At 37.2% G+C, this 21,778-nt stretch overlaps 2 protein-coding genes across 2 annotated transcripts in view; one reads left to right on the plus strand and one right to left on the minus strand.

Moving 5' to 3' along the window:
- Positions 1-13,371: 13,371 nt before the first annotated feature.
- Positions 13,372-14,964, plus strand: LOC134801264 (uncharacterized). The gene is made up of 3 exons (XM_063773793.1): positions 13,372-13,637; positions 14,246-14,440; positions 14,594-14,964. The coding sequence occupies exons 1-3, from the start codon at positions 13,410-13,412 to the stop codon at positions 14,945-14,947; spliced, it is 777 nt and encodes a 258-aa protein (XP_063629863.1). The 5' UTR covers positions 13,372-13,409; the 3' UTR covers positions 14,948-14,964.
- A 1,494-nt stretch (positions 14,965-16,458) lies between these two features.
- Positions 16,459-21,778, minus strand: part of LOC134801374 (uncharacterized) — a 62,066-nt gene continuing 56,746 nt past the window's right edge. Inside the window, exon 18 of the mRNA XM_063773914.1 lies at positions 16,459-21,443. Within this exon, the coding sequence (XP_063629984.1) occupies positions 21,336-21,443 (108 nt within the window). The 3' untranslated portion in view covers positions 16,459-21,335. The remainder of the gene's footprint in view (positions 21,444-21,778) is intronic.

The following is a 21,778-nucleotide window of genomic DNA, read 5'->3' on the forward strand; positions in this document are numbered from 1 at the left end:
TTTATCTGGTTAAAGTCCTAAGCTACCTATTAGGCAGACTCTTAATAAAGTAAACTCGATTTCACTTTCATGAGCTTCTTCAGCAATTCTTTCTTCGTTGTATTGTAATCTGTAACAAGTAAAATAAATTTAAATGAAACTCCGTAGAAATCTTTGGTCTCTTAAATGCATTCGTACAATGCAAACATCCGCGGAAAAATTAAAAGATGTATGAGAACCTTTTACCAAGTGGATGAAATTAGGCTTGTTTTAAGCAATGGTATGTATATATGCAGGCAGAGATTAAAAAGTATTAGTTGGTACTATTCCGCCGTATACATCCTTTAAAACGAAGATGAGATAATAATATACTGTGCGTAAATATTAACCAATAACTTTGGAATTAATGTTTCAAACTGCTGAGAGATAAACATATTTTTTTAATACGAGTAACAATACCATATTCACTTACCTAGTCTTTTGATTTGCTCGCTGCGTTTTTCGATTATCAGAAGCAAGAACTAGAGCAGCGGTCGGCAACCTTTTAGCAGCCAAGGGCCACATAGTAGTTAAGGAAGTTGACGCGGGCCGCACTTTTGTTAATATGTGTGACTTTAATCAGACATTGTTGTTTGACAATATTACATACAAAATAGCCAGGGGGGCTCGCGGGCCGCTTGTTGCCGACCGCTGAACTAGAGTATCCCTAGATCCGCCAGGTTGTTTGTCAGCAAAGCGGGGGCGTTTCGCTGGTATTGCCGCTGAAATCAAATAATCCGCATAATTATAGAGGTACTAGCTGCTCGCCTCTTTATTAGTAGTATTAGTACCTACCTACTTAAAAATGGAGACCTATAAGCTCTAGAAACCACGGACCGGAAGACGCAGCGTGGGAAGGCCCTCTACAAGATGGAGTTGTATGGGGTCGGCGCGTGACCGGCCGCTGTGGAGATCGTTGAGGGAGTTCTTTGGCCATCAGTGGACGTCTTTCGGCTGATATGATGGTTATGATGATGATGAAGCTTTCGGAAACCCGTCGCGCGAGTGACTAAAAATACGTAAATGCTCTACCCATCCATGCAGTATCATACCATGACCGTGCTGTCGTGAACGTATCAAGCATGGAATGTAAGTTAGTAATAAATAAGAGCTCGTCAACATAGGTAGAGTTTTTTTGATACTCCTACAGTCAGCAGCAGATGTTGCTAAGCGGACGAGGTGTTCAAAATTACCTTGATACCATCTTGATACGCACTTATTCTCTTAACAATAAAAGTCGCGTTAAGATCATTTGGAACACCTGGCCCTATAGTAAATAACCTTACAATCGGTCAAGTCCTATAAATTAAATACCTTTGTACTTAAATTACATACTTCACTGCAGGCTTCACTTATACGGACTCTACTTGTCTGGTCTAATGTATTATGGTGTTGAACCATAACCATTTCTTGTTCGGTGGACAAGTCGCATGCTCAATAGGCAATAGCATTAATTGAGCCAATAACATTTTTTTTTTCTCAATTCTACGCTTACCTTTATCCGGTCGAATGCTTATTCCAGATTTCAGACAAGTTTGGCCTGTACTCGTAGATGCAGTAGCTGAAGTTTGTGCTGGAACATTTCACACGTTAAAATAAGTTTTAAAAATAAATTACAAACATAGGTACCAACATAAAACATTAATAGTTAGTACCTTCACTTATTTTTATTTGTCAGTCGTAGTTAGCTGTTAACCAAGCAGGTAAGACTTAGACCGTTTAAATACCTTACTTTGAACTTCTTATCTGTTTTATACCGATCTGATACTAATGACCTGCTTGAAGACATGCATATCGGCGTCCGCGTGAGAGCAAATCTCGCATACTACCGAATACCTAGTAGGTAAAGAATCCTCAAGTAAACTATTAAAGAGCATGCGAAGACCATCTCCGTATAAATCCTTAAGCGGACGCACACATTTAACCGGTTTCGATGAAACTTGCATGGGGTATGAACTTTAAGATGTTTTGCCCCGTTTCCAATGATACCACACTCGTAGTTCGTACCTATCAATAAGCGAGATTATCATACTAATACGTACACGTACATTAGAACGTTATTGATAAACCGGTTTTGATAAAACTTCCACTGAATAACCTACTAAGTTGAGATAAATGTACCTATGCCAAAAATATTTAAAAGAAAAAAACCGACTTCTCAAAACAGTCTGAAATGCCATATATGAATGACGACTGGTCTGGCCTAGTGGGTAGTGACCCTGCATATGAAGCCGATGGTCCCGGGTTCGAATCCTGGTAAGGGCATTTATTTGTATAATGATACAGATATTTGTTCCTGAGTCATGGTTGTTTTCTATGTATTTAAGTATTTATATCGTTGTCTGAGTACCCACAACACAAGCTTTCTTGAGCTTACCGTGGGGCTTATTCAATTTGTGTAAAAATGTCCTATAATTTTTTTTTTTTCATATATGTAAATTATTGGCTGGCATTTAACTGATCACAGTGATCACCATATATAGTAATCCACTTCGTCACCTTTTCCTAGTAGCATTTCGTTTCCGTAAGGGTCGCAGTTCTTACCTAACCTAATATTAACCTTACCCACTTTTATACTCGTAGTAGCATTTCGTTTCTCTAAGAAGCGCTAGTGGCCTAGCGGTAAGAGCGTGCGACTTGCAATCCGAAGGTTCGCGGGTTCAAACTCGGCTCGTACCTACCAATGAGTTTTTCGGAACTTATGTACGAAATATCATTTGATATTTACCAGTCGCTTTTAGGTGAAGGAAAAAATCGTGAGGAATCCAAACTAATCCCAATAAGGCCTCGTTTATCCTTTGAGTTGGAAGATCAAATGGCAGTCGCTTTCGTAAAAACTAGTGCCTACGCCAATTCTTGGGATTAGTTGCCAAGCGGACTCCCATGAGCCGTAGCAAAATTCCGGGACAACGCGAGGAAGATGATGATGATGATAATGATGATTTCGTTTCTCTAAGGGTCACAGTTTTATCCTACCTAACCTAACACACAAAATCGAAATCGCCAAATGTGTACTATGCGTCGTTCAAGAGCTCTGTTCTGATAATCATCAGCAGTTCCACTTCATCAAATGTGACAGTTTTTAATGTAAATGCTTGATTTTCTGATTAAAATACATAAATCTCTGTACGTATGCCTTTAAAATTTGAGGAGTTCTCTCGATTCCTCATGGATCCCATGTTCAGAACTCGAGCTTGACATAAATGTGGCTTAAAAACGTGAGCTATGCGTCGTTGAAGAGTTCCGTTCTTGGCCATCATCAGCAGTTCTACTTCATCAATTGTCACTTTTTTCAATGTAAATGCTTGATTTGTTGATAAAAACACAAAAATCACTATATGTATGCCTTTAATTAAAGATTTGAGGAGTTCCCTCGATTCCTCATGGATCCCATCATCAGTAGGTACCTACTCGAGCTTAACAAAAATGTGGCTTAAAACCTTAACTTGCTTAATAGTAATTTTGAAGACCTATCGAATGATGTGCTTATGTTGATATTTCTCAAGAAAAACACAATTTTAATTTCATACGACGACGACCGGTCTGGCCTAGTAAGTAGTGACCCTGCCTGTGAAACCTTAGAGGATATAACCAACGGAGACGCCATGTCTAAAATTTTCGGTACAAAATAGTCTGCCGTTTTTTTGCGGGGGAGGGGCACATCAAATGTATAGGTACGTCATGTCAGATAAACGTCAGTCCATACATATGGTTGACATGTGGTTGACCATTGGCCGCCTATTTTCGACAGAGGGGAACGCCTGTTAATGGCGGCTCCATTGTTAATTACTCCGAGTGTGAAACCGATCGGATCCCGGTAAGGGCATTGTATGATGAACACAAATATTTGTTCCTGAGTCATGGGTGTTTTCTATGTATATAAGTATGTATTTATCTGTATAAGTATGTAATGTATATCGTCGCCTAGCATCCATAGTACAAGCTTTGCTTAGTTTTGGGCTAGGTTGATCTGTGTAAGATGTCCCCTAATATTTATTATTTATTTATTTACCTACCCATGGAGTGTATTTTAAACTACGTACCGAAGCGTAAAGTACATCAACACCACTTAATTAACGTCCATTAATGGACGGCTGGCAGTCCTCAAGTATGAGTTTCTCCAGAAACTTCCTACCTCGCACAGACAAACTGTCGAATGAACTGCCGCGTGCGGTATTTCCGGACCGTTTCAACCTTCAAACCTTCAAGAAAAGAGGCCAGCATCGAAATTAGGAAATTACAACCCCTACGGTGTTGCGACTGTAATGTTGCGGGTATCCATGGGCGACGGTAATCTTATCATCAGGTGATTCGTGTGCTCGTTTGCCTCCTATATCATATAAGTAGGTACATATAAAAAACACAACTTCCAAATTTTATTAAAATACCCTTATACTTATCTTATAGTTTTGGAGTAAAATTACTGTATAAATGTTTCTTTTTTTGCTATTTTGGCTACGGAACCCTAAAAACGTTCACAAATCGGACTATCGGTTTCGAAGAGAAACGTGCATAAACTACTTGAGATCTGTGTGAAAACTAAAATACTTTTACCTAAAAGCAAAACTAGCATAAGTAATTACCATTTTCACTGTTTGATGTTGACAGAGGTACTCTGGCATGTGTAGATCTGATCTGAATCTGGTTTGCAGCTGAAATTTAAATTATTGTAAAAGAAATAAGGTAGAAGTACCTACTAGTGCTTGACGCTGCACTAGTATTCGACATGGGCACTTTATGTCAAAGTAATATAGGTTAAATTTGAACAGCGAAGATTTCTGTATTCAAATTTAATCCTTGTCACTTTGACATAAAGTGCCCATGTCGAATACTAGTGCAGCGTCGAGCACTAGTACTTCTACCTTAAGTTAACATTTTTAGATTAAGTACTATTAGGTAACCATACGCCGTGCACCGCAATAACGCGGTTGGGAGCGGCAATTTATCTAGAAAAAAAAAAGATCTTCATGGACTTTCCATGTGCGACGGTAATCGCTTATTTACAGGTGATTCGTGTCCTCGTTTGCCTCCTATATAACTTATATAGAAAAGCCTATGTTTATTTTAATATCCTTATATCTTATAGTTCTTGAGTAAAATGGCTGTGATCTACGGACGGACGGACGGGCGGACTGACCGACGGACATGACGAAACTATAACGGTTTTATTTTTGCCATTTTGGCTACGGACGGAACCCTGAAAACGATCACAATTCGGACTAACCAATTCGAAGAGAAACGTGGGTAAACTGAGGGCCTCTCGCGAAACACGTTCGCCGTGTTACTTCTCTGTCGCACATACGTACGAATTTACAAGTGCGACAGAGAGGCAACACGTCGAACGTGGTTCGCGGTAGGCCCTCTGAAGTCTGTGTGAAAATACTTTTAAAGATAACTAGCATAATTACCATTTACCTACACTGTTCGATGTCGATGGTCTGGCATGTAAAGGTTTGCAGCTGAAATTTAAAATTCTGGTGAAAAAATATTTTAATATTTTTAACATTAGGACATGATGTCACGATCCTCAGCATTGAGGGAACGACTGATGATGATGATGATGATGATGAGATGATCTATTTTTTATGGGTAATCAAATATACCTACTATTACTGTCTGTCTTTCGGGGCTCCCTGAGGATGGGGGCCCTGGGCACGAGCCCCGTGTGCCCTTATGGGAAAGACGTACTGACTTATATATTAAACCACTTATTCATAAAACTTAGCATCTACCGTTAAATTTGTCCCTTTCTAACAAACACAAATGACAAAATGACGGATAAAGATAATCGATTATCAAGGGCTTAAAAGCGTTTATGAATAATGTCATAAGAATACTGTTGTTGAAATTGAAATAAGTACCTTCAATTCAATCTCTCATAGCATAGCATACTTAGTACCTATTGATTGAAGTTTCTTGTTAGATGGACATTGTTTCCATCAAAAAATAGGTAGGTAATACTAATAAGTAATTACAAATAATGAAATAGCTGTAAGTACCTACTCTGGACTGGAATAACCGTGATGTGCACTAAAACAGGCCAATTCGAACATACACTGAAATCAGAATAATAATTTATTTTAATCATCATCATGCATTCATTGTTAAATTTAGTCATCGTGCGTCTTGCCCGCACCAATACATGTACGGAAAAGTACGATATTTTAATGACATTAGTTAGATGTCATTATGATCCAACCTTAGGTACTCAGTAAAATTCCTCCTCCTTAGAAGGTAGGTAGTGTATGCCGTTTATACATGTTTTAGGGTTCCGTACCCAAAAGGTAAAAGCGGGACCCTAATATTACTAAGACTCCGCTGTCCGTCCGTCTGTCTGTCTGTCTATCACCAGGCTGTAACTCATGAACCGTGATAGCTATTAGACAGTTGAAATTTTCAAAGATGATGTATTTCTGTTGCCGCTATAACAAGGAATACTAAAAACAAAATAAGATAAATATTTAGTGGGGCTCCCATATAACAAACGTGATTTTTTTGCCGTTTTTTGCATATGGGCACGGAACCCTTCGTGCGCGAGTCCGACTTGCACTTGGCCGGTTTTTTAAATTATAATATTAGGTCTTGGTTCAAAGTTTGTTTGGGGTTAGCTGGATGAAGGGATAACTTCATCTTTATAATTTAAAATGTATCTGTTGCTGTGCTGGACTGTTTTAAACTTACCTACGATAAAATGTTTATTACTTACCTAATCAGTTAGTGCCACTTGCACCATACCACTAACCCGGGGTTAACCGGTTAAACCATTAACCTAGTGTCAAATTGTACTGGTAACCATGGTTACTCTAGGTTGAATCAGTTAACCCCGGGTTAGTGAATGGTGCAAGTGGCCCTTAGTGGGCTACAACTAAGGCTAATTACTAATTATGGCTAATAGAAAGTTACCTTGTCTACTTGCAGCATGTTGAGGAAATTCTCATAATAATTGGTATTCCGACAGTGGAGGTGCGGAAAGATTTAACTTTGGATAGGCTCTTTTTAGGGTTTTGTAGTCACCTAGAAACCCTTATAGTTTCGCCATGTCTGTCTGTCCGAGGCTTTGCTCCGTGATCGTTAGTGTTAGAAAGCTGCAATTTGGCATTGGTACATATATCATGCATTGCGGCACCGATAAATTAAAAACTATAAAAAACATTTTTTGTTCCAATAGCGTGGGGTACCGTTGGATAGGTCTTTCAAAACGAATAAGGAGACCCTTTTTTGATATAGTAAATTTTTCGGAAATAATCGCTCCAAAAGAAAAAAAATATGTGCCCACCCCTCTAACTTTTGAACCATGGGTCCAAAAAGTATGACAAAAATCGTGAAACAAAAGCTTAATAAATAATTTCAACGAAAACTATAGCAAACATGATCGGTCCAGTCGTTTTTGAGTTATTGCTAAAAATCTCCTTTTTCTTACTAAAAAGACGTACAAAGCGCTGCAAATAGGTACTCCCTGTAATTTATAATGTACCTAAGTACATGATACTTACGAATATCCCCCGTTTGGCCTATTTTGACAGAATCGTAACTACGAAACTCTACACTGAGCAATTGAGCATGGCTCGACATGTAGCTTATTTTCTGTCTTGCCAAAGTCTCTCCGTTCAAAATGATCGCCACAAACGTGATGAATCTTCTGCAACTTTTCTATGGGTAAATGAACGAGATCTTCTTTTCCAGTCTAGCTTATCTAACCCAAGTTATACACCTGTAAGCAAAGTGGTTTTGGCTTCCTTTTCATTGTGTACTGTAAACATAATATTGAGGGACACAAATGATGCAAATTAAAATAAGTAAGTATTGCAAACATAAGAGGAAGATAGTAGTAGTAAGTATGTACTTTAATGTGATTGCGACATTTGGGTTCATGCAGGACTACTTTCAGATAACTAAAATATGAAATTGAATAACACGTAAGCTTTTATAGTAATAAAAGGTCATATTTGAAAAAGAAATGGAGATTATAGAGATTCGATGATGATAAACAACGTGCGTTGTGTCGGTCTGATAAGTAGCCTGTGCCCTAACTATTAGAAGAGACTTACAGGTAGCAAACATAGCAAATTCAAATAATACACCGCATAAGTAGCAAATAACATTTTTCGGAATTTATAAATTGAAATAGACGTCATCTTTGAATGCCTGGGAAGTATTTGACCAACAACTTTGATAACTAGAGACTGATGACCCCACAGTCAAACTCATTGTTGAGTTTTGCTGGGCTATGACTATTTTTAAGAATACCTCTGTATTTTATTAAATAAATAAATAAATAACATTTAGGGCGAGCAATACGTGCTTGTTCCTCCTATTACGGAGTGGCGGAGACCGGATTCGAACTGGCGTCTCGGTCGGTCTTTAGCTTGTTACGCGGCTGATAAATCAAAATGTTTAATAAAATAATTTGATTTGTTCCCTGGTAGTTGTATTTCGGAACTTGTAGACTTACCGCTGTTCATCCTTGAGAAATTTGGCAAAGAATCCTCCTCGAGTGATTTCTCAGACACCGCATATTTCACAATATCGGTTTTTGCCGGCCATTGTACTATTTTACAACAGTAGGTACGGGTTTCTGTTTCAAATCACCACAAAACTCAGGAGAAGCAAACTCAACTTTAGAAAACTGTTATTATTTTGCAAAATTTGCACACGAATTATGTCAATTTTGTATTTCAAAATGGTTGCCGCTCGTATACGCATAATGTCAAGTTGGCATTTCAACAGTGCTGCCGCCAATGCCACGCCGCTGAACTAATTATGACAAATATCTTTGCTATACGTTTGTTCGTAGTAAGAGAGTTTCTCGCCACTGCACAAAACCATCACTATGAGTGTTCAAATAGTCACTTTCGCACAAATGTCTTTTTAATTAACAATAATTTATTATCACGAATTTTCTTCTTGACCTTGTAACGTAGACATTTTCTTAAATTTTAAATTAATATTTTTGGGTTGAATTCCTTTTCTTATTTCGATGATTTTAACAATATCCCAAACTAACTCGATTGGTTGCACTTATTTGCATAATCTGTTGCATTCAGATGCACCTCTTTATGCTTATCTGTTGTCGGGGTTGACATACGAGTAAAAATAATTAAAACTTGAGATATTTAGGTTGTCACTCCAGGAAAACTTTGTATGATTTAGATATGTGTTTTTAGGTAAGAGAGAATTTAGATGTTAAATAAAACATAGGAATTACAGACTCCAAAAAGGGGGCTCTGAAATGAAACTTTATTAGATTTATTGGTAAAATATATTTCTTAGGCTCAGGAGTGAATTGTTAAATAAATCAGTCAGAATTTTCGTAGGATTTGTGTCTTCAAGGGATTGGCACCCTACTTTTGTTTTGGCCTTTTGTACTCAACATATGAGGAGGTCATTTTGAGATGACATGCACATTTCATGTGTGGACCCCTCCGGGGACGCACGCTCGCATGAGTACTATTTGTGGTGGGACCACACATTCGCCATGTTGGTCGAAATGCTGGAAGCAGCTCGAGTCCTTCGGTGTGCTCCACTGAGTAAGTACAAATGGAATTTAGGTGTGATCAACTCCACAATGGCGCGAAACGTTGTGGGTTCGTCCTTAACCAGGTTTTTGGTTCTTTACAGAGTTGACTCCTGCTCGAGGGTTGGGAGTGCTCCGCCAGAAGTCCTAACAGCTTCCAGTGCGGTGAGCTAAATTTCCAATTGTTTCATATTTTCTTTAGCGGCCATTAAGGCGTCGGCTAATGTATCCATTTCTCGGTTTACAGGAGCCGGGAGCTTGTGAACTTTTTTTTGAAGAGCTTGTGAACTTTTTTGAAGAGCTTGTGAATTTTTTTGGAAGAGCTTTCGATTTCTTTTGGAATTCATTTGAAGATGTTTAGAAGTGGTAATATGAGGCTGTGGGATCTGTACCACGCCATCTGCAGCAGCCGGCTCCAACCAGGTTAGCGGCCAGCTTCCCGGGGAAAGGCGAGTTCGCTCCCCGCTGCTGCAGTTCCAGCAGCAGTTTTTGAGGTCGGTCTGTTGCATAACTTTTGAGTGGCATTCGCCACCAACTACAAATTTAAAATGGTTAATTGTGATTTAATTTTATTCAGTTTAAAGTTTTGAAAGTTCTGGTGCATAAAATTTAGGTATTTCGAAATTTAGTTTTTAGTTTTTAATTAATGGGTGTAAACCCTTATAACTAGAACCTGTGAAGCGACCCAGCTTTACCACTGAGCATTTAACAGTAAATGATTAGATTAATAAAGTTTGTTAGATATAAATTTGTTTAATTGTCTCTCCTGCTAGCTTTCCTACACCAAGGTTTCCGTTTAGTCTATTTAATTTAATTTTGATTTAATTTTATTTTGTTAACATGGCTGTCTCCATTTTTCACAAGCCGGAGCTTTTCATTTATTATTTTACCCCCTTTCAAAACAGCCGTGTTACAACCTTCACTGGCTGGCGCGGCGCGCCGCCAGTGCAGCACAAGGCCGCACTGGCAGGATCGCCATGTGAGGTGGGACGTAAAGACAAACACTATCTCAGGAGTATAGGTTTATTCTGATATATGATACTTATGCTAGGGTATATATAGGGTACATGTGAGAGAGTGTGCGTGTTATATATGGTGCACACTACAACGGGAAAAATTAACGCCGTGTGAACCTAGCCTTTAGCTTATATAGACGGTCAAGCAAATCTTGTCAGTAAAAAAAGGGCGTAATTCAAATTTTCTATGAGACGATATCCCTTCGCGCCTACATTTTTCAAATTTGCCGCCTTTTTCTACTGACAAGATCTGCTTGACCAAGTATACATTTTGCGACTCGGTTCCGTTGCGTGCTCAACCACAGATAAGATAATTACTTGAAATTTTACAAATACAACCCTAAATAGCCGAAAGGGATAGTGCCATACATTAGAAAGGGACAACATGATTCATCACGAATCGCTGTCAAGCTTCGGTTTTGTAGGAAATAGGAAACTAGAGTTAGACCAAGAAAGTCTGCAGCAATTTTGATAGCCCAAGTAGTGCAAGTGTTATTTTAAACGTCAAAATTCTATGAAATTATGACGTATAAATAACACTTCCACTGCGTGGGCTATCAAAATTGCTGCAGACTTTTCTTGGTCTAAGAAATTATGACGTATAAATATAATAACACTTCCACTGCGTGGGCTAAAAATTGCTGCAGACTTTTCTTGGTTTAAGAATTATGACGTATAAATATAATAACACTTCCACTGCGTGGGCTATCAAAATTGCTGCAGACTTTTCTTGGTCTAAGAAATCATGACGTATAAATATAATAACACTTCCACTGCGTGGGCTATCAAAATTGCTGCAGACTTTTCTTGCTGGTCTAACTCAGGTCTAACTTTAGTGTCACATCTATTTATTCTGTGGAGTTGTGTATGTTTGTCACTGAAATAGGAAACCTATGGAAGTGAAACGTCAACGAATAATGCGTGCCACTGTGACGTCATCCGGCCGCTAAACATGGCGGTTTTAGTGCTGCCCAGATGATTTTTGCTGTTACTAGGTTTATCGATACATCGATAACTTTTTAACGCAGATGATTTTATTTAAAATACTAAGTATGATTTATTTGTAGAGTTTATGTTTTAATAGGAAGTAAGTAAGTAAATACATATTCTTTATGAGTATATTGTTATGTGAAAAGATACTTTGATTGAGTAAGATGTGTAAAATCTAAGACAATTTAGTACTTCGAATTTGACACGTAACCGAGATGACACTGTACAACTCCATACATATTGCGATGTTTGCGTTAACTCTGATTTTCAAAAGTTGACGTTTCACAACTCAGTGACCGCAAAACACATGGCGCAGTACAGCGCGCGTGTTTTTCTGAGACTTTACCTCTCTATTACAATCAATTTTGTTGTGTTGCTAACCCTAAAGTCCGTAACACACTACCGCACCGCACCTCGACCTTGGTGCGCCTTACCTATAAGTGAGAGCGCTACAAAATTCAAACTCATTAAGCGACGGGTGAAAAAAACAAAACACCTTCAGAACATTTTTTTTAATTACAAAAATAAGGAATGCCTTCCGCTCTTCAACTTCTTCAACATTTATTCAGCAAATAGGCCACAAGGGCACTTTTACACGTCAACAATGAATTTACATACAAGCAAAAATAATAACAATACATTAACAATTTTATAAAATACAACCAACTGCAACTACCAGTGGCCTATTTTATAAAGCTACAAGTTACAATTTACAAGCGGAAGTCTCGTTCTAACACATAGGGTTAGAAAGAGACTTCCGCTTGTAAATTGTAACTTGTAGCTTTATAAAATAGGCCACAGTTCAAACTAACATATTACAAGTACTTAGAGATGTATATGGTCTCTTAATGTCGAATTATATAAAACAAACTATAATAATAATATAAAAAAAAGCCGCAGGACAGCTTCTGGAGTAACGACCCCGCGGACCCGATTGCTCCCGAGAGTCGGTCAGGGTCTCCGTCTCCAGACACTTTTTCTTTTTATGTTCATTTCTTGGTAACCTATAAAAAATATTTTAATTACTTAATTACGATAATTTAGTAGGTTTTAAAAGGGGTAGCTTGATAAAATAAGAAAATATAAATAAGCAATCATAATACATCGATATCAAAGTCGATAAATAAAGTACAACCCTAGCTAAAATGTTTACATTATTTAATCGCAAAAATATAGTTAAATAAATCAAATCACTTCATGATCTATAACTGCACAGAAGAACCTTGCTATTTATAATGTGAAACATCCTTAAATTTCCCAGGAACATTAACAATAACCAATATTTTTAATGTAAATTATAGCGTACCTGTGTAAGGTTAAAGATGGCTGATTTGGTGGTTTTCTTATGCCGCACCCTAATACACTACACACTGGCATATTCGCGACGTAATTATTCACATTTGGCTTCAATTATTTTCAATCACAAGCAAAATATTGAAAGATAATTAATAATTTTAATTTTCACCACGACTTTTTGACAGGACAAGTACCGGCTGAACTGACAGACAATGACATTTGGGCCGCTAAACATGGCGGATTTTCGGCCGCATTAGGTATTTACGTATTTTCATGGAACACTTTATGTACGTACTGAAATACTGTCATCTTTTTTTGCTGAGGGTGACAGTGCTGAGTAAAAACGAGATAGATATATATTTATGTGTGTGCCGTCAAAATGGGTGCTATTTGTATAAGCAATTGTACGTATAGAACAATATGTCTTGTCCCTATTATATAGGTCTATGATGTTTGTGTACAAGTTTGACATTGACAGCAAAACCTAAACAACACTGATTCATGGTATAATAATATTGTTTAATTAGACCATGCACTGATTATTTTCATTTGATTAATAAATATTTTTCGTGAAAATGGGTGAAAGTGTGAAACAAACGTGGTTAGATTTCATAGATGCATTCAGGAAAGCGAGGTTGTTATGGGACCCCCAGGACCAGCACCGAACGTGCAAGGTTTTACGAACCGAAGCTTATGAAAAGTTACTTGAAAAGTATAAAAATATTGATGAAAATGCGGATCTTATGGATATGAAGAATAGACTTGCAAATATGAGGACCACTTTTAACAGAGAAAGAAAAAAGGTACTTGTATGTTTTTTCAACAAAATTTTTATCACTGAAACAAACCAAGTATTGAAAGTGAGATGGGTATCTGTTGCTAAGCTCACAATCAAACCATTATCCAAATATACGAGCCATCAAATACCACCAAGAGGCAAGAATCGAGCTGTCCAATTAAGCTAGAATCTAGCATATAAATATAACTTCAATGACAGTGCAATGATATAATTATAGTACTTTGAATAATTTTACGGTTTAGACTCACTTGTTTTTAGCTGCTCGCACTGTCAGTGCTTGAGAAAGGAGACGTAGGCTCTCCGAAACATGTCGCACGAGTGACTAAAAACAAGTGAGTCTAAACCGTAAAAATATTCAATGTTAGTATGTCTCACAACAGTTTAAATCCAATTACAGTACTTACTATTTAAGCTGGTCTTATGATGGAGACTGATGCCTGAGAGCTGTGATAAAACACTGCAACCATTTGCAGTTTAGGATAGAATTATGCTGATGAGCCTTTGCGGTGACATAGGTATTGTCTAAAAAAGATAAGATATAATTTGTTTGTACATCCATCACTTCCATGGTCAAGGTGAGCATTGTTGTATAGTAAACCCATTTTATTGCAGGTCATTGACAGCATACAAAACGGGGATACCAGAGTTCACCAACCTACATTATGGTACTTTGACATTTTTAATAGCTTCCTTGATCCAGTTGATACATCTAACAGTTTTGAATACACCACGCCAGTTACAAGGCTGTTGAAAAGTGAGACAGAACAATTTAAAACAGAGATACACCATGAATCTACAAAGGGAAAGGTAATTTGAAAACATTTTGTAATTTTCCAATATTTATTGTGTAAAAACTTAATAAATAAGTATTGCTGATGAAAGTTTAACCAACAAGCTATTAATAATTTTATAATGGTCGAGACTTTTTTTATGTATATTATTACAAGAATTTCTTTACAGGAAGACTCAAAAACACAGCCGGCACAAAAGAAGCAGCGAATATACAGTCTTCTTCAAAAACAGGAAAGTTTTGTAAATGCAGCCAGCCAAATGCTGCAACGGAAAGAACAAGCTTGGGAAATCAACGGCAAAGCTATCGGGTTACAACTCTACCAGCTCAACACGACACAGCGCACCATAGCGCAGAAGCTGATCTCCGACACCTTGTTCTTTGGGAGTTTGGGAAAGTTAACAGAAGAATCATTTATTAGTTTGAATAATAAACTAGCCTCACCAGTGACGCATGAGGAGATTCATTATTTGGAACAGGAATCAGATGTGAATGATCATAATAGTATCAATGATGATGAGTAAATGTGCTTTTTTTTAACTATCTCTGTTTAATTAATTGTATGTTGAAATATCGTTTTTATTTTTAGGGAGCAAAGGTTACGTGGAGATGTAGATCTCTTGTAGAAATTGTAGAAGAGTTTAATTAAAATTACTCATTGATAGCTTATTCCACACTGTCACGTCGGCATGTACTTTTCCAAGGCTACTGTCCTACGATTTGGTCTGACAGGCCAATTTGAACATACATTGATATCACAATAATATTTGAGTGGACAAGTAGGTACAAGCGAAATGCATGATAACTGAATGACAGCAGTTAGATGTCATTCTAACTTCGAGCAACACGGAAGGGAGGCGGCATTCGCACTATTTCCCCTCTGCCGAGGTACAAGATTAGTGCGTCAATCTAATCTAGCGCGGGTAATAAAACTAGTTGCACTTGGATTTTTCACTAGACCGAGTCCAGACGCGCGCGTGAACACTGCTGCACAAAAATGCCTGTTTGCTCGGTTTTTTGTTATAAAAAGAGGTCGCCGAGGTCGGGGACATCAAATTTACAAAAAGAAAGTGTTACATTTCACATGTAATATTTTTTTTACATATCATACGTTTAATTACATTCAAACACAATTATTATATTTTAGTCTCATGTAATTGTTGGATTTATCGATTTTGCTCGCTCAGTACACATTGCGGATCGGTCGAGCGACAAATCCGACTTCTCATCTCTCAGAATACAATAACATACTTCAACGAAAATGTGTTAGTGTGCGTGTTGTGACACTTGTCACTCGTCCTGACTCGTCCGTACACAAAAAGAGATCGAGGTTTGCAAGATTTGTCTTTGACGTGTGTCATTTTCTATGCATTTGTGTCGTCATTACAGATTGGATTTTGATGGGATTTTGTATAGTAAGTGTGTGAGAAGTGTGACTGTGTGCACCTTTCCCCCCGCGAAAAATGGCAGAAAGATTTGTACGGTGAGATATCGCTTGGGCCCCTCCCTTCCGATGTGTCGGAAGCCGGTGTTGCTCGAAGCATTCTAATACCAGTGGACTTTCGAATTGTAGCAGTAGTAGTAAAATACTTTATTGTACAAAAAGAAACATAAAACATGAAAGAACACAAATTATTAGTACAAAGGCGAACTTATCCCTTTCAGGGATCTCTTCCAGTTAACCCTTGAGCAATTGAGGGAGAATTGGAGAACGGTAGACATAAAAGCTGTACTAAACGGCATAAAGATAAAATATTTAATATCCTACAAGATAGGTAAACCTATATCCTACTATAATTATATATATACAAAGTGTGGGATATGAAATATTACAAATATGTAAACAGCTATATATATTTAAAAAATATATAATACATATAATACATTATATATGATATAATACATATATACTACGAATAATACGAATTGGCCTGTGAGTCAGAACAAAATAAGACTTATACTTCTGACTTAGTCTAATAGGGCGTTTTTTTGACGGGGAAGGATATCATGTGAAGCAAACATTGAAACATCTCGGTATTGTCCAACTGTTTATTACTATTTTCGATTTGCATTTTTTTTTCAAAACATTTGCACTTTTCACATAACAGGGCCATAGCCTACGGATCTACGGTACAACGCTTAATTTACCTGCTATACAATACAACTCATAAATATAACAAATACAATTATAATGTACAGAAACAATTATACAAGTAATTCACTCCTCGCGGCGGGTCGGGCGCCATTTTAACAAAAATAATATTCACGGATTCATGTCTAATAATAAAAGTTAACGAGAACTCTCAGCACTTATTCACATACCTACTTAAAAGCCAAAAACTAAATTACGTTAGGTTCAATAAAAAAAAAATCAATATATTTTTTGAAATAATTTTCAATAACCTCAACAGGACTACAGCTTTAATAATATTCTTTATAGAACTGAAAGATATTAAAACGTTTTAATGACTATAGTCTTATTCCGACTTTCGATCTGACTAATGCTTGAAAATTATAACAGTCAACAATAAAAATCTTTATAAATAAATAACTTAAAAAAGCATCAGTTATATAATAAATAAGCCATCGTAAAATAAAATGAGAAAGTAAATGCCGAGAATAAAAGTGCAATGACACTGCGTCATTCGCCGCATCAATCGGTTGCCTGGAAACCCCTACATTAAGGCTTCTACAGACGTTGCAACATGGCATGCGATTTTAAATGATTGCCGGCTACGTAGGATCAACGAATTGAATCGATCGATCAAAAGCCGCAATGTATCACAAATCTCATGCGATTATCGGTGAAGTTTGAAAAGGATTAGGTAAATGACCCACTGTAAATGCACCTTTCATTACATAACGTAACGCTGACATGTCATCAAATAACGAGCACAGCCAAATGACACTTGACAGTAGTAGCCTGCCCGCCGCTAGCACCGCGCTCACTAAACTCGGAGAGCCTTCCGCGAAACACGAGTCTTCGTTACCTGCCTCTCTATCGCTCGAATATGCAAGAGCGATAGACAGGCAGATAAAGAAATTTCGATTTTCGTGATAGGATCCTCAGACACCCTGTATACAACAAAATGGCCGCCATATTACTAGTGCAGGGGACGTGGAGGAATATTGTTGTCGTTGATTTTTTGTGGTTTTTTTGTCTTCAGGAACTGTGAGTGTGCAACGAAGTTGAGTTTCATTTCTAAAATTAATTTAACTTGTTAAAATATTCGCGTAAATTACGTCGAGTGCCACAGTCCAACTTTGTTCGACAAAGTTACAATAAATTTGCCATTATAAAAAAAATATCTACCACTACAAGGTCGTTTTATAAACGCCAATAACCTAATGACATTTTATAATACGCTTATAATAAGGTTCCAATTGCATTGCACACTCGTTCAGAAACCAATGTTCTAACAAGTTTAGTAGATAATCTATGTACAATAATTTCTTAAATATACGGATATTACAGATAAGTATGTCGGTGTCTAACCAATATGTACACTGCGTCCCAACAAAAATATAAGGAGTTCCCTCCCGAGCTATGTTAAGTATTATAATTTCATTTTAACACTATTTATTCATTTTAACAAATTATTGTTTCACCTATTGCTATAACCGACTAGTTATAGTTATATTTGGCTTTTATACAAAATTTACGCAAAGATAAGTTAATAATAACAACTGGTAATCTCAATAAAAAGTTGCGTCCACTACAGCTACAGATGGCGCTTATCAAGGTTCCCTTATATTTTATACAACGCTTTGCTTTGCGCATTTATTATTACTGAGCTTGATAGGGAAATATTAGCAAGGGTCAAAGATTTATACAAAATATAAGACAAATATGTCTCGTCATCTATATGAGCCGCAATTTAGTATACAGATTACAGTTATTATTTGTGTTTAAAGAAAGCGAAGGGCAGCGCAGATTATAGCAATCAGTGAAAGAATGTAAAGTGTATAATTAATTGTAGTCAATAGTGAGGTCACGTCACGGGCGTGACCCCTAGTTCCTAGCCTACATCTCACTGAGTCGAAACAGCATCGCACTGTGTACGCCCCACCCACACATACGTAAAACTAATAAAACAATTATTATGAATATATTGTGTTGTGCGAAAGTCAAGATACCGTGCTAAGATACCTTGTCTAAAATCACCCAAATGTAATTTATTTGACGAATCAGGGCATGATACTTGACGATTTTACAAGCATAAGATTTTAAAATTTGAAATTGTAAGTAGCACGGAATATCAAATTACTTCTTATGAAATAAACGGCGTCCCTATTCAAACATATTCCCCATTTTAATGTGGAGAGGGTCTTGAAAAGGGCAAATACATACGTTGTGCCTAAACCATCACCAAATATCCTTACAGCCACAGAAAACGGAAATAACGTACAAAGTCCTACTAGAATTATTGGCGTTAATTTCAATAATAAATACTAGTTCGTCTTTACCAAATTTAACCAGATTTTGATATTACTGTCCTGACGCCACTAATTCATATTACATTCAAGATCATTAAAAACTAGTCCCTTTTCATGGAAATTTCATACAGAGACCAGTTTTTCTCTCGAGTGTAGACTTTGCACAGTTATTAATAAAGTTTTCCGTGTCACAACCAACTATTTAAACGGCGAAATCCCGACAGATGTATTATGAATATTTTCTTTCCTTCATAGTAAAGACCTTTCAGAAAAATCGACTAAGAAAACTGTCGATATGTTAAAGCAATCTGTCGGTTCTCACCCGCTTACCATCAACAAGACATTTTTCCCAAAACGCTCAACGCCGCAACTAAAATCTAACAAATAAATTTAAATTTACATGGTAACACTTGGAACTATGTATGTACACTTCGCTTACATGATTTATACAATTTATTTATATATATATTATATTAGTAATTAGTAGACGGGCACTTGCGGCTGTTTCGATCCGTCGTCTCGGACGACTCGTGGCGTTTAAAGTGGTCGCCCACTGGTGCGGCACGACTAGAGTTGCACACTACTTTACTCGTTTCTACTTGTTTAAAGTTTTTTCAGAAAAAATATAAGTACTTGCCATTTACTTTTTTCCGAAATATAAACAACTTTTGAGTTACTTTCTGCTCAATGTTCAAATTTTTTTATCCATGCAAAATATACGTGAAACGCGTCCAAAGTCGGAACTATAGTACGAGTAACTGGGAACAATTTTTTTCATCAATATCTATTAATAGTCCTCGTGATTCTGAGTAAAACTAACCCAAAATTTGGTAGTGTTTCGGAAAAAGTAAAGGTACTTACTACTTATTTTTTGTAAAATCTTTAAACGCTCTTTGTGCCAATCATCATCAAAATTTAAGAGCATGGCTCTTTTCGGTGGAGTATGCGCCAGTTGTGCCATCACAATGAATGAAATAGCGATAGCTATTAAACCGCCAGCGGTCCCATATCACGCAACTCTAGCCCTACCGTCATACAAAATATAGTCCAAATTCAATTGACTCGATCTGGCGTTTATTGCGCAGCTAAAGTTTTAATTTCAACCGCGCGAAATGTTTTATAACGCTTCACAAGCGTTGCCAAATTACTTGAAAATAGCAAAAGGATGAACATATAATACAGCTATTATAATATAGGTTCAAATATCACAGCGTTAGAAGGCAAAACGGCGTAACAAACGTATTGGCGTATACGTCATTTTGTCTTCGGGCTATGACTTGCTCAATGTGAGTAAATGACAACATTTTATGAATGGCGTGACGAGTGACGATGCTTAATACTGGCGTCGTGCTTATTTTATATTAGAGACAACAACATACAACTAATCTTCATACAAGTTGCATTTCGAAATATATTACGATTTTCCCTAAATTGAATCATTTTCAACGTCTCTAATAAATATTATAGCGTAGTGGATTTCATATATTATAATGAATGCAATTTGTATGACGATTAGCAGTTTTTATTATGTACGCGTCTCTGCTATACTAACTTAAGGTAGACTCACCTTTAAGCGTAGGAATACGAACATTTAGTTGATCGATTATAATTAGAAATACCGATCAACGAAGCCAAATTTTATAAGCCCAATATAACTCATATTTTTTTCATTATATTCGGTGTGTTGGTCGGTTTACAGGCTCACATTAAACAAGCGCTCACATAATTTTGATCGTAAATACTAACACTTCATTAAAAAACAACATCACAGACAAATATCAAATCCAAACAAAACAACAACGCCGCGACAACCATGGAGAAATACTATACTTGTAATTAGGATTGAAGTTTGGTACTGCTTCACATTTTTTAGTAATTGGGTAAGTATCAGAAATAATGTGTGAATTGCATTTTAAAGGAATAACTGTTTAAAAATTATAGATAATTGTTTGACTTCTCTCGAATTTTTAACCAGATCGGGTCGCAGTTGCCAAAGGTAGGTAATTACTTAATGATTTATGTATATTTCATTGTGACATTTTTAATGTTTTATCATTATTTCTTTTGATTCTAATGTGTTTAGATGTATACAGTCGACGTCAAAAATATGTTTACACTTTTGCATTTTACTCCTTTGTAATAAGGCGAAAAATGTAAACATATCTTTGACGTCGACTGTACCTATTTGTGAACTGTAACAAAAACAGCGGCTCGGCTGCAAGTTCTACATCGTATTTTGTTCGTGTACGTACGTAAGATATCTTACAGAACAAATTATGTCGCAATATATGATTCTACCCTTATGGTTCTACCTACTTTGCGCAAGATATTATTGCAGGTAATTGTGCCTCGTTTAATTTAAATAATTTTAATTTCCTTCGTCAAATATCGTGTAGTTAGTTGAATCCGGTCTGGTTGTGTCGTGTCGGGAGTTGTCGCGTCGCTACAGTAGGGGGTGGGGTGGGGTGGGGGTGGCTACGTGCGCGTGAGCGGCGCGGGCACGTCGGCGGCGGCGAGGCGCAGCGCGGCGCCCACCAGCGGCGTGGCGGGCGCGCTCGTCGCGTGCGGTTCGTCGCGGGGCTCCTGGAAACAAACATCAATACAATTTACACATTATATCATGCAACTGAGGTGAATTTACGTGTACCTAGTAAAGTATGAATTTTCTGAGATGATTTTTTCGGCTCGATCTGTTAAACAAAAGCCTTTTTTTATGCAGTGGTGAGCTCCCGTCTTCACGCCACGTGCCAAAGCGACTATCGTGATGGTGTTACGGTTCACATTTATGTAACAGCTTATTCGGACAACAATCAGCCCCGGGTGCCAAAAACGGCAGGTAACTTTTTTGAACATAACAAAACGAATCACTAAATGGGCTGTTTCATGAATTTGAACCATTTAAATCGGATGGTAAAATT

Source organism: Cydia splendana, chromosome 21 (genome assembly GCF_910591565.1).
Source record: "Cydia splendana chromosome 21, ilCydSple1.2, whole genome shotgun sequence".
NCBI classification, from domain to species: Eukaryota; Metazoa; Arthropoda; class Insecta; order Lepidoptera; family Tortricidae; genus Cydia; species Cydia splendana.